This window comes from Lithobates pipiens, unplaced genomic scaffold (assembly GCF_037356315.1).
Source record: "Lithobates pipiens isolate NorthernLeopardFrog02 unplaced genomic scaffold, aLitPip1_a1.2 Scaffold_30, whole genome shotgun sequence".
In the NCBI taxonomy this organism is placed as follows: domain Eukaryota; kingdom Metazoa; phylum Chordata; class Amphibia; order Anura; family Ranidae; genus Lithobates; species Lithobates pipiens.
The window spans coordinates 169,190,804-169,205,019 of NW_027507791.1; the positions used below are offsets into that span (position 1 = coordinate 169,190,804).

General features: G+C 42.6%; 1 protein-coding gene across 2 annotated transcripts in view; it reads left to right on the forward strand.

Annotated features, from left to right (window-relative positions):
- Positions 1 to 13,711, forward strand: part of LOC143943349 (cysteine-rich protein 1) — a 67,454-nt gene extending 53,743 nt beyond the window's left edge. For both annotated transcript variants that reach the window (XM_077465066.1, XM_077465067.1), the window contains exons 2-5: positions 662 to 756; positions 3,813 to 3,870; positions 3,997 to 4,037; positions 12,587 to 13,711. In XM_077465066.1, coding sequence (XP_077321192.1) covers positions 662 to 756; positions 3,813 to 3,870; positions 3,997 to 4,037 — 194 coding nt within the window. In that variant the 3' untranslated portion in view covers positions 12,587 to 13,711. The remainder of the gene's footprint in view (positions 1 to 661; positions 757 to 3,812; positions 3,871 to 3,996; positions 4,038 to 12,586) is intronic.
- Positions 13,712 to 14,216: the final 505 nt, after the last annotated feature.

Genomic DNA, 14,216 nt, shown 5'->3' on the forward strand with positions numbered 1-14,216 from the left:
TTTTTTTCTCAACAAAAGTGGCTGTTCTTTAAATCTAAAAAATGTATGAAGCAGTCATGTTTTTAAAGAACTCCCTGTGCCTAATTTTTTGTTTAAAAAGGAGAAACGGGGAGTTCTTTAAAAAAAAATGCCTTGCTAGATTTTGGTTGGTGCTTGTTGTTTTGAAAATGTGGTGCCAGAGTTGCCATTTTGCAAGAATTGAATCATGACTCCTAAGCTGTGGTCCTCTGGTATTTTTTCATCTGTGTGATTGTGAAGGGCTGTTTTCATCCACGCTGTGCAGACCCACGCAGGCAGCCTATTCAAATCAATGATCCTGCATGGAGCTGAACAGCTCTCTAAGTACATCTGTGTACAGAGTGTACATCTGTGTAGATCTAATTCACAGATCAGAACACAGACTACATCCTGTTTGTTTATCAGACCCAAACAGATGTACACTCAGGCATACATTTGGAGATCCATGCAGATCCATAGCTGGCTGGCTGTCATTGATTGGAACAGGCTGCATGCACTAGTCTGCAGGGAACACCTGTGCATCCCACGCAGCCCCCATAGGTCTGAAAAAGAGAAATCTTAGTGTATATGACCAGCTTTACATTGCCACTGACCATATTTTCATCCATTACTGAAAATCTTTTTGTTTTTGTGTTTGTTACAGCTGAAAGAGTTACTTCTCTTAATAAAGACTGGCATAGGCCATGCCTAAAATGTGAGAAATGTGGAAAGACTCTGAGTCCTGGTGGTCATGCTGAGGTATAGTGTACTATAATGTTTCAATATTTTATTGTAGTTTTACAGCATACAGTAGCTATCTATCATTTCACAGTTTTTAAAACCCTTTCAATATTCTAGCTAAAGGTTATAAAGCCGTACCCCATACAAGTCAGCTAAATACATATTTGAAATGTATTTTTCTGAACATACTGTGTAGTTGGGGTAGCACTAATTGTCCCTGCAGTTGAACGGCTTACTCTAGAGAACAATACAGTCAATAGTCAAAACCTGATCCTTCCATGTTGATTTTAGGCCTCATAGGTAAACTGAGCCAATACATCAGACCTGTCATCTAGAGATCCCTTGCCAATTGTCCCAATTTACTGGCCCTGTAATAGGGCCCTTTACAAACCCTGTACAAATCCTTAGGTATTGAGGTAGGTGGGTGAGCATAGGTGTGCACGGCTTTGAGCTTTGATGTGCACATTATTATGCAATAGGCTTTAGGGTGTGCACACCAAAATATATATAAAAATATAAAATAAATCTTTCCATCTTTTCTGTACCCATAAAATATGCTTTTGGTCCTCCCTCCGCCCAGTAGGGTGTTTTCACACTGATGTGGTGTGGTTTTGCATGGGTGCAGTGTACCTACGGCTTTGTGTGGGTTAGCTGAGGTTTGCCTTAAACTTCTATCATGTCTCACAGTTTTGGTGTGCTTTCTGAAACCAAAATTTGAAAGCGTGATTTTGGCGCGCTTTCAAAAAGTTAACATTTGTTAACAATGTAAACATTAAATTTATTCTCACTGGAGATGTGATGCTTGAGGGGGGATATCATAGCGACCTACAAATACCCATCATAGGGGAAAAAAAACTATTCAGTCCCAGCGAGCTGCAGGGAGTATGATTATTTTTAAAGGACTCTTGAATGTATATCTTAAAAAAAACCTCAACTTATAGGGATATGAGAAATTATTATAGACACTGACACATATAAACCTACGCAGGTTGTACTGGATGGACTATTGTCTTTTTTCAGCCTTACCTACTATGCAACTAAGTAAGTATGTAAAAATTGTAGGATATAATATCAATATATAACATAGTGTATTACAAAGTGCAGCTAACCTAGATAAAAACCACAGGTACACTGTGCTGCACCCATGGTGTGGGAAAACTGCACTGCATTAATCTGAGAGCCAAGCTGACTGTTAATTGCTACAGACCCTAGAACTTAATTGCTACAGACCCTAGAACTCTGCATCACCTACTACCTGGGGCGGCCTGACCATTGGGCCACTCGGGCATTGTCAGAGGACCCCATGCCACTAGGGGGCCCCAACTAGGGAGAGTATGTAAAAATGTGTGTTTTTTTTTACATCTGTCTCTGAAATGTCCCTTACCGACATCCTTTTGGTCTAAAAATCCTGAGATTATAGCTGCCCCACCTCTCCAATACCTTCTCAGCCAATAGAAACATGTCTGTGTGTGTTTGTGTCTACTGTGTGGCCCCATAATCTGATTGCCTGGGGGCCCCATAATCACCTATTGCCCGGGGGCCCCATGAGTTGTCAGTCCACCCTGCCTACTACTGAGTCACTACCTCTGAGTAACTTATGAACTCTACAAAACTTAATACTAGGGGTCAGAGGTCAGTTCAAGGGTAGAGTTCAGGCGTAAGTGCTAGGTGAGGCAGAATTTAGGAGCGATTACTACATTCGATACTGTTTTTTTGGTTTGCCTGGGACAGAAAGCCATTAACGTGTTTTTTCCAGAGTTTGATTTTACTTTATATATTTTTTAATTTGTTTTTTCTGGACTACTACCGGAAAATTGGATCAATAATCTATGCAGTAGATCTCGTGGTGGATTGTGTTTCCACATTTTTTATTATATGAAATCTGTTTTTAGGTAATCTGTGCGACTGCATACGATTTTGGCAGAAGCTGTTTTTGTGTTCTTTATTGGTTTAAACTGAAATGAGTGGGTTCCAATGGATTTATTACTTTCCGTAAGGAGTAATTATCTTTATTTAGTTGTAATTGATATATGAAAACTATTAGGTGTGAAATAGGCCGGTTTTACTGGACGTGCTGGCATTTTTTGACTTTTTATTTAAAAATACATCTTCCTCAGTATTGAGAATCAACATCTGTTCGTGTTAAATAGGTAGCGCCAGTTACCCCGGTTGCTAAATTGTCTTTATTGTTGAAAGAAACCCCAATTGGGTATTTTCTTTTTGTGGGGGGGCTGCAACCTATAAATTATTAATTATATATAATTTTATATATATATATATATATATATATATATATATATATATTTTTTTTTTTCTCCTGAGCCTACTGCCCCTTTTGTTTATCTATCTAACACCTAGGGTTGATTAGCGCGGTTTACTCTATTTTAATAGAATTTAGAGGTTAGTGCTAAGTGAGACAGAGCTTAGTGCTAAGTGATGAAGAGTTCAGAGGTCAGTGTTAGGTGAGGCATAGGTTAGGGGTCAGTACTAAGTGAGGCAGAGGTCAGATCTAAGTGACACTGAGTTTAGAGGTCAGTACTAAGTAAAGAAGAGTTCCGAGCTAAGTAAGGAGTTCAGAGGTCAGTGCTAAGTAAGGCAGAGGTCAGCTAAGTGAGGCAGAGTTCAGAAGTCAGTGCTAAGTGAGGCAAAGGTTAGTTCAGGTGCAGTAGTGACTGTCTGTCTCACCTCTGTGCTGTTTACTTTTATCCTTCTTCTCCCTGGACTCTTCAAAGTACTCAGGATACTGCAGCTCCAACTCTTTTCCTCATTCTCCTATTCCCTAGTCCAATAGGTGGAGCTAAATTACAGCTACTCATAGCCCCACCCACTGGACCATTGAATAGAAGAAGAGGGGAGAAAAGCCAAAGCTGTACCACCTCGTGTACTGTGAAGAGTCCCAGGGAGAAGAATAGACATAAGTAAATCCTCTTTCTGTGTCTCCCTACAGTTGTGCTTGTTACAGGAAGCTACAGAGGAGACGCTGTTTGATTAGCTGGAAAAGAGAATATTAAAATATCCAATATGCATTCCTGAAAAAGTGTTCTTAATTATGTTTGTTTTACTCCATTCTCCAGCATGATGGCAAGCCGTACTGCAATCAACCTTGCTATGCAGCATTGTTTGGACCGAAAGGTGGGGAATAATATCTGAATGTGCATCTATCCTGAAGATCTAGGCACATGTTGATTGTTTTGTAGATTACATTAATTGCATTTCTCTAAAAGTATATGTTAAAAAAGCTTATATTTTGCTATTTAGGTTTTGGACGAGGTGGAACAGAAAGCCACACTTTCAAATAAGTAAGTCAACTTATACTCCGCACGTGTTATATTAAATAAGTTTGGAAAGTTTATATAGTTTTTAGGTTACCACTGTCTCCAGCTGACAAAATTACTATGCCATTGATTTATACAAGAGGTTTAAATAAAAGATCAAATACATGGCCAAAACTCTAAAAAAAAGTAGCCCGATATTTGTAAACCAAAGTTTAGAAAAAAAAAAAAAAACATACAATTTTCCTTGCATAGTATGCTGGTCTATCTGCTATGGTATACTTACCATAGGTAAGTATAGGTTGTTAGTCAGGTTGTTAGATATGAATGTGTGGCTCAGAGTTCTCAGTAGAGATACAAAAGTTGCAGCTCATCTTCCTTTTGTAGCAGTGAATTGGCACCCTTCTAATATGGAAAAACGGGGGGTGCTATGCTGTTTAAAAAACGACTACAACCTAACTTGCCTTTCTGCTTTGAACCTTAAGCCAAAACTTTTCTTTTCCATTTTGCATAGACTAGGGTTCAACCCCGTCAAGATTTTTTTTTCTTCACTGTCTGTGTCCCATTGGGGAGATTTTTCTTTACGCCATGGCTGCAAAGGTCAGTTAGAGTTTTTTAAAAAGCAAACACACAGTTAAAAAAGAAATAGAGGAGGACCCATAATCACTTACTTTGGAGAGGTTTCAGCTTACTTCATGTTTAGTCTACAGGACATGCAGTGAAGGGAACTACCTAATAGGACACTATTGTTCATCGTGATTGAGATGGACCAGCATTGCTGGATGTCATGATGGATGTACATTGTGGGAGGAACTTTTTTTTTTTTTTTTACTAAAGGACTTAAACATTTGGGTGCGTTTTTTTTTTTTTCTAGGGTACATTTCTCTACACATGGACCCCCGTAACTACTGCACAAAGGGATGTAGGGAAAAGTCCCCTGGCCTCATCAACAAATGGACAAGGTGCTTTGCTAGGGAGTCCCCCCCCCCGGCACGGTACCCCCCTCCCATTCTGGTATGGATTTGGGGGGCTCACTTTTTTTAAGTGAGACTCTCCCTTTAAATTATACCAGACTAGTAGGAACATTTAGGGGGACCTCATGCTGTATTTTTTTTCTTACTATTCCCTCTGTTTACATTCACCTGTCAATCACAGATCCCTGGCTGACAAGGATGGGGAAGGATGAGTCACTGGTTGTTAGGACATCAGTGGGTATCGGCTCCCTAACCACCAGGAGGAAACTGTCACATTTAGCAGTGGTAATAATACCACGGCTAAAAGTTTGACTCACTCTGTGGCTGGAGCAGGGGCGTAACTATAGGGGGTGCAGCAGTTGCGACCGCAACCGGGCCCTGTGATGCAGGGGGCCCATGCAGCCCCCTCTACATATGGCTGCTCTTTAGTTGTGCATTCCCCGCATGACCTGTGTCCTCAGCCGGCTCCTCAGAGTACCCCTCTCCTGCTCCATGCATTGCTGCTCTGTCCGATGTCTATTCTCCCCAGCCAGAGTCCCGCCCACCCCGAGTTCGGCCCACACTGCACTGCATAATTCTCCCTGGTAAACAAACTTTAAGCACACAGATGTAGTGCAGCCCTATGAGAGCCGGCTCCCCGGAGGACACTGCAGGCTTGTCTGCCAGCCCCCCCTCCTCCCCCGTCATACACAGATGATGAAAGGTCTTTCTGGGAGATATGCTGATCGACCGTCCAGCACACTGGATGGAGCCCAGGTCAACATGGATGAGTGCGCGGCCTACAGCTTGGTCATGGTGAGTGAAAGGACCCCATCCCCCACACACCATTACATACCCTCTCCATCTCCCCCTGGGGACAGGGACCCCTTCTCACGTGGGGACAGGGACCCCCACCTCCCCTGGGGACAGGGACCCCTTCTCACCTGGGGGCAGTAACTTCATCTGCCCTGGGGAAAAGGACCTCATCTCTTCTGGGGACGGGGACCCCATCCTGCCTAGTGACAGTCCCCCAATGGGGCACCTAAAAATTCAAAAAATAATAATAAAAAAAAAAACTACTGATACCAGTGGTGGAACTACAGGGCTCACAAAGGTCATACCTGTGACCACGCCCTGGAGTTCCACCGCTGGACTCGGAGGGAAGGGCCCTGGCTGGGGTTCAGGGGGGCCCTTCATGGTTTCTTGCATCGGGGCCCTGAAGGTTCTAGTTACGCCACTGGGCTGGAGGTTTGTTTAGCCAAACACTCATTCGTTCAGCTGTTTACACAAGATTCTCTGTAGACTGCACACAGTGCAGAAGTCTCTCATAGTACTTTCCTTCTGTTTGAATGTTCTTCGCTTATTAAAAGTAGTTGCGGGGGCACTAAAAAAAGCCCCCCATCTCCTCTCCCATCCCAACAGCCGCACAAATACAGTCTCGCAATTGAAGTGACTGGCAGGGGCAGTCTCCACTCGGCTGGGCTCAAGTGGGGGGTTGTCTCAGCTCACCTCGGCTGGGCTCGACTGTGTTCGAGTGGGGGGGTGGTCTCAGCTCACCTCGGCTGTACTCGGGCAGGGGGCTGTCTCAGCTCACCTTGGCTGGGTGCGAGCAGGGGGGCGGTATTGGCTCACCTTGGCTGGGCTCAGCTATACTTGGGCAGGGGGTGGCATCAGCTTACCTTGGCTGTGCTCGGGCAGGGGGGTGGTCTCAGCTCACCTCAGCTGGGCTCGGCTGTGCTCGGGCAGGGGGGCGGTCTCATCTCACCTTGGCTGGACGCTGGGCTCAGGCGGTGGAAGTAGGTGGTCTTGACTCGCCTCAGCTTTGCTGGGCTCTGGTGGAGGGGATGGTCACAGTGATGTAAGTAATAATTGACAAATGTTTTATGCCTGAAGCCTCTGGACATGTCCGCAGCCTCTAGCCATGTCCGCAGCCTCTAGCCATGTCCGCAGCCTCTAGCCATGTACGCAGTCTCTAGCCATGTACGCAGCCTCTGACCATGTACGCAGCCTCTGACCATGTACGCAGCCTCTGACCATGTACGCAGCATCTGCCCATGTCCCCAGCCTCTGACCATGTCCCCAGCCTCTGACCATGTCCCCAGCCTCTGACCATGTCCCCAGCCTCTGACCATGTCTGCAGCCTCTGACCATGTCGGCAGCCTCTGGCCATGTCCCCAGCTCCTGACTGTGTCCGCCAGCTCTGACTTTGTCTGCAGTCTCTGGCCTGGTCCCTGCCTCTGTCCATGTCCGCAGCCTCTGGCCATGTCCCCAGCTCCTGACTGTGTCCGCCAGCTCTGACAGTGTCTGCAGCTTCTGGCAAGGTCCCTGCCTCTGTCCATGTCCGCAGCCTCTGGCCAGGTCCCCAGCCCCTGACCGTGTCCACCAGCTCTGACAGTGTCCGCAGCTTCTGGCCAGGTCCCCAGCCTCTGACCAGGTCCCAGTCTCTGTCCTTGTCCACAGCCTCTGGCCATGTCCTCAGCCTCTGGCCATGTCGGCAGCTTCTGGCCATGTCCACAGCCTCTACTCATGTCCCCAGCTTCCATCATGTCCATAGTCTCAGAGACTGAAGACATGATACAGGAGATAATCAGACTATCTCTTGTGTCATGTCCGCAGTTTCTGATCATGTTTGCAGTCTCTAACCATCTCTTGTATCATGTCTGCAGTCTCTGACCAACTCCTGGGAAGAGGTGTGGCCTAAAGAGGAAGGGGGGAGTTTACAGATGGAGGGGTGTAGCTTAAACAAGAAGGGGTGTGGCAAATGTAGATGGGGTGCCTGATTTTTGTCTTGCCTAGGGCAGCACAAAACCAAAATATACCACTGCTTGTACCTACAGGTAAGCCTATATTAAGGCTTAGCTGTAGGTACTGTAAATATCTCCTAAACTTGCACAATTTAGGAGATATTCACTATATGCGCTGCTACAGATGTCATCAGCTAATGCGCACTGAAGAAATGGCCCGCCGTTTATTCAGGACCCATGCTTCGACCAGTGGCTCCGGCACCAGAGCCCGCGAACCCGGAAGTAACTCCAGTGAAAGTTGTCAGCCATGGCAGCGGTGTGCAGGCGGCACTGCTCATTATGCCTTTGTCTTGCAGGGTTTTTTTTTTTGGAGGGGGTTTTTTCCAGAGGTTTACAACCTCTTTAACTCTCAAGCTCAATTATTTCTAAGCTATTTTTCTCATAGGATCAAATGTTAGAGGTTGTTACATTAAACTGTTGAAAGAAAACTATTAAAACACAAATTACAAAAAATATGGAAATTATTAGTTATTTGCAGAGAGTTTTACCTCTGCAATATTGTATTGCAGTAATACTAAGGAGAGAATCTGCTTACTCTTTGCACACAGTGCAGAAGTATTGCCATGTTACATTGAAAAAAAAGAAGGATGCAAGTTCTTTGGAATTAGCTGGCATTCTGCAGTAACTTGCCAACATTTGATGTTACTGATCAATTTGATTTGCTAAAAGAGTTAAACAAGTGAATTTGGGATTACCTAAGATGAGAATCATAGGTGAGGGAAGTGGAGAAATTCAGGAGCTTTGAAACGCTTTCCATGCAATCTGTAAGGCATTACCAGGGGTAGGATGCACGCACAGCTCCCAAGGTATATCCAAGGCCAACCCAAAACAGTACCCTGAGAGTCTTCCAGTTCCATTGAGACCCAAAGCTTAGCTACACCATGGCAATGCCAATCAACAGTCCTCGTGAGATGTATGGCGTGATAATAAGCCCGAATATCTGAAAGTGCAAGGCCCCCAGAGACCTTAGGTAGAGATAAACTTTTCAATGTCTGACGTGGTTTCTTATATAACCAAACAAAATTTTTAGAACTGGGAGTAAACAGTTGTAAAAGAGCATAGGCGGGAGATGTCTGAGAAGGCTTTCTATTGGAAAGAGTTCTCTTTGAGAGCACTGCAATAGCCGAACCATTGTTAAGGAATGCCAGTGCATTGAGTCTTCTTTCAACTTGAGAAGAAGCGTCTCAAAATTGGTTCCATACAATTTGGACTAGTCAGAAGTGATATTGGTGCATAGATAACTGATCACCTCAGAGGCCCATCGAAAAGGAAATAATAGGCCGGAGACTTCAGATTACGTCAGGGTCCGTAGAGGTGTTTAAGTGGATGTAAAACCTCATATATACCCAGTGAAGTGAACAGCCTCAGATGATACACAGGGATGAAACAAATCTCCCTACATAAGTTAAATGTATATCAGTTGTCTTCAGCTTTATAAAAGCCACCACCTTATGGTTTGCTGTGGGTTTATGATAACCGGCAATATTGGGGTCATCACAAAACATGCAGGGGAAGGGTTCCAATGTCAGTAAGGGGAGAAATGTGAAAGAAGTCAGATCTGGTCTCATTAAATTTGACAGCCACAGAAGGTTGTGAATTTAAAGCAGAATTAAACCCATTAAACATTCATACTGCTGGAGAAAAAAGTAAGCAAGCCCTTAGAGTTGATAGCTGGTCGAACCTCAGTTGGCAGCTATGACTTCAATCAAATACTTTCAGTAGCTCTGGATCAGACCTGCACAATGTTTAGGAGGAATTTTGGACTATTTCTCTTTACAAAACTGCTTCAGCTCAGACATATTTGTAGGATATCTGGTGTGAACAGATCTCTTGAGATCATTCCACAGCATCTCTATGGGGTTAAGGACTGGGCCCTGCCTGGGCCACTCTAAAAGGCATATTTTCTTTTTCTGAAGCCAGTCTGTGGTGGATTTACTTTGATGCTTAGGGTCATTGTCTGTCTGCATCACCCAACTTCTACTAAGCATCAGCTGGCAGACAGCCACTCTGACATTATCCTGTAAGATATTTTGGTAAATTTGAGAATTCCTTTTCCCATCATTGGCAAATGGTCTAGTCCCTGAGATAGTGAAGTAAACCCAGATCATGATGTTCCCTCCATCATACTTCACCATTGGATAATATTTTGATATTGGTAAGCTGTGCCCTTTTTGCGCCATACATAGTATTCATCCTAAACAATTCAACTTTTATTTAATCCGTCCACAAAACCTTTTTCCAGCAGTTTGCCAATGTGCTCTTTAACAAGCTTCCGCTTGCAGCAATGTTTTTTTGTTTGTTTGTTTTTTTTATGGAGAGTAGCAGGTTCCTCTGTGTTGTTCTGCCATGAACACCTTGCCTTTAGAAAGACTTACTGAAAACTTATGAACAGTGATGTCTTCAAGCCTTTAGCTATTAGCCCTTGTACACACGGTCGGACATTCCGACCACAAAATCCGTCTGATTTTTTCAGACGGATTTTGTCCGAAACTGGTGTTGCATACACACAGTTGGACAAAGTTGTCGGAAAATCCAATCATTCAGAAAGTTATGACGTTCATTCGCTACGACGGGACTACGTTCAGGCTAGTAGCCAATAGCTTTGGTCTCGTAATTTGATCTGAGCATGCATGGCACTTTGTCCGATCGGAATTCTCTACAAACATGTTGTCGGAAAATTTTATATCCAGCTCTCAAACTTTGTTGGTCAGACATTCCGACGGAAAAAGTCAGATGGAGCCCACACACAGTCGGATTATCCGACAACACGGTTCGATCAGACATTTTCCATCGGAATGTCCGACCCCGTGTACAAGGGCTTACTTGTTATTTCTTCTTTACCTCATTGAGGATTCTATGTTGTGCCTTGAGACTCATCTTGGCTAGGCACTCATTTCTAGGAAGAATAGCCACTGTACTAAACTGTCTCCATTTATAGACAATTTGTCTAACTGTCGCCTAATGGAGGCCTAAACAATCTGAAATTGCTTTGTATCCCTTTCCAGCCATATGCAGATCAACTTCTCAGTCTAACCTCCTCCTTTGACCTGAAGCAATGAATACATGCTTTTATTCGTTCTGAAGGCAATACCCTTGAGCTTGTTTTCTCTCACCTTTACACTCCGTGCAACCTCTCCAACTAGCCTTACCCTCTCTCTGATCCTTATTAGTTTCACTCTCCCCCTCTCCTCCACTTCCTCTCCCTCCAACTGTCTAACAGTTACTTGTAGAAACCTACGCCATCTCAACCCTTCTCTTCTCTTCTCTGCTACTGACCATCTCTATGACAAAATTGTACCCTTGTTCTGCACCAACCTAGCCACTTCTGACTACAACACTTCACTACTACCCTCACTGGACACACTGGTCCCCCTAACTACACACAGAATCAGGCCCCGTTTCCTTCAACCTTGGCAAACAGATGACACTAGAAGTCTGAAAAAAAACACAGCCATGCTCTTGAGCGCCTGTGGGGTAGGACAAAATCTCAGAAAGATTTCAACCAGTATAAATCTGCCCTATAAAAATAAAATTCCTGCCTCCTCACTGCCAGACCTTTTTTATCTCTCTCATTAACACCTCATCATCCTGTCCCTGTCAACTATGAGTCTTTCGGAAGCAGTATACATTAAAATCTACAAACAATATATTGAATAGTGCCACGCAGAATTAAACAAGTCAAATATCTATAAAAAAATCAACTGTGCAAGTCCACAATAATTATGAAATACAACCTTCAGTTATCAATGTGTGTGTCCATTTATTATTTTCTTTCACTTGTGCCATAAATACTGCTACCTTTTTGTGAATCGCTCCAACTTTTATTGTGCAAAACCCATCACCAACATTCCAATAAATACTCCCACCTTTTGGTTTGACCTAATAAAAATCAGGTCTCATGCGCTTTCCCTTTTAAACAGGGTATGATACTGTATACATAAAGTGTTGTTCCCTTTTGCTGTATTCGAATGTCATTCAAGCCATCTCCATTCACATGAAATTTTCAGTGGTTGTGCATAGGAATCTTAAAAAAGGATATATACCTGTATAGTGCTTTCCGTATATTTAAGATTAAGTCCAAGATTAAAAACGTAGCTTAAAAAGTGCACTTTGCTGGTGCACGTCAGATTGCATGCAAATATATAGGAATGTCTCTCGCAAGATGGCGACCCGTACACTTATGCCGTGTACACATGATCAAACTATGGTCCACTTTTTTTCCCCAAAAGTCCGGCGGACTTAGAAAGCAGTTTTGACTTAAAAATTGTCCGCCGGACTGGTACCGGCTGTCTGTGTGGAGACGTGTTCAAAATGAACGGACTTTCCTCCGTGTGTAGGCAAGTCCGTTCATTTCAAAAGTACGGCGGACTCCCGCCAAAGTCCGGTCGTGTGTGGGTAGGTCCGCTCGTTTGGAAAGTCTGGCAGACTTTCCGGCAGTTTGTCCATCAGACTAAGTCCGCTGGATAGTCTGATTGTGTGTACACGGCATTAGTGTCTCCTGCCAGTCTGATCCATGTCAGCATATCTGATCCATGGCAGCATGAGCTCATAGGCTCCTCCCAATTCATATAGTCAGAGTCTCGTGACTCCCTCAGGGGAGGAGCATACACTCAAATCTCAAACTGATTAAAGATGCCCAAGTACTATATACTGACTCTTGTTTATGCAATAAGAAGCACTGTGAAAAGAAAGACAAGGAAATGGTTGTGAAATTTCTCAGTGGTAGTGCTTCACAAAAACGACTTTATAAATAAATATTACAGTGTTCGACATGTTTCTCTGTAGTACACTAATTATATTCATATCACCTAATTTATAGGTCTGTTGGTTTACTATCTGGAGGAATACAGACTCTACTAGAAATTCATTCTCCTACTGCATGATGATATAACGATGATTACAATTTAATTGCCAACACATGCTAAAAATGGTGGTCTTGTGCTTTGTCATCTAGTTAACCAATGTTAATGTCACAATATAGTGAAATCAAAATGCCCTGTTTCTGTAATACCACTGAAAAATGACTATTGTTCGTAAACCATAAACATTATACAAGTGTACATGGTTGATACAAAATAAAATGATTTAAAAAAACGCCAGACTTATTTATTGTGTAATTTAAAGATAGAAATATGACTCAGTCACTAATGTTTTTAAATGTAGCTGCTGGTTAAATTTCCATTGATAGATGTAAGTGTACATAAGATAAAATGAGAGGCTATTGAAAAGCACTTTCTATTATCTGCCAATCTTACATTTCTTATTAAGAGCTGGGGTGAGCCATGTTTATATTGGGTGAAATTTAAACAAGTAAAATACCGTGGGGGTATATTGGGTCACATTTAAACACGTAAAATACTGTGGGGGTCATTTACTATAGCACCGTATGCTAATTAGTGCTCAAATTACAGCAAACACATTAATTAACGGAATTCACAATAACGCTGGTGCAAAAATACTCCCAAAACCAAAATTTACTATGGCACACCTTTACTCTGCTAGAACCTGGAGTATTGCATATGGAAATAATGTTTAGAGCATGATATGATCGCCTAAATGGCACTTAAATATGTTGTATATTGTTTAAAGATAATCTGCTTTTAAACGGTGTTAAAAAGGGATATATACACCAAAATATCTTTAAAAGTCTGAGAAGGGATACATTCCCCGTCTCTTTACAACTAGGTGCCAGCACAACTGAGCATGCTTAGACATGCAAACTATTCTCATTTTAACTCCCATGCCTTTTTTAGCAAGAGGTATAGTAAATACCAAAATGAGCACTGGGTTAAAAAGCGTTTTTGAGAGTGAAAATTAGAGTTATGTAGCCCAATGCAAGTTCAGCCATTGATTCTAATGGTACATTTGTATTTTCCCCAAATATTTATAATTTTGAGATGAGATGAACTGTATCTTTCTCTCAAATAAATGGTCCTTGCAACAATGTTGCGTCTTCATGTATTTTTTTTAAAAGAATGCTAGAATGTGGAATTTTTTGGTAAAATATATTTTTCTCCGTATCTCTCACTTATTGCTGTCAATCTCACAAAAATCTTTACCCAAACTCACACAGGTGTCTTTAAAAACCACAAACAATACCAATACCAATGCAAATTTAAAATTAGTCACAATTTTGTGTGTTTTTTAATTATTTCCAAATGATCATATTTCAATCCCAAAAAATTTGATATGTGTACCAACATCAGAAACCAAAATGTCTTTCCCAAAAATAGGAGGGTAACATCACTATTCTACACTTGCACACCAAGAACCACCAAATATTACAGAATAAATCAAGAAGAATAACTCCTGACTAATGCAATTTCACCACCTATTTGTCCAATGAAATGCAATATTTATGAGTATTTATGTATAGGAGGGTTCCACATGTGGAAGCACAGTAGCAGGTTAGCACTTCTGCCTAGCAGCACTGAGGTTCTTGGTTTCAA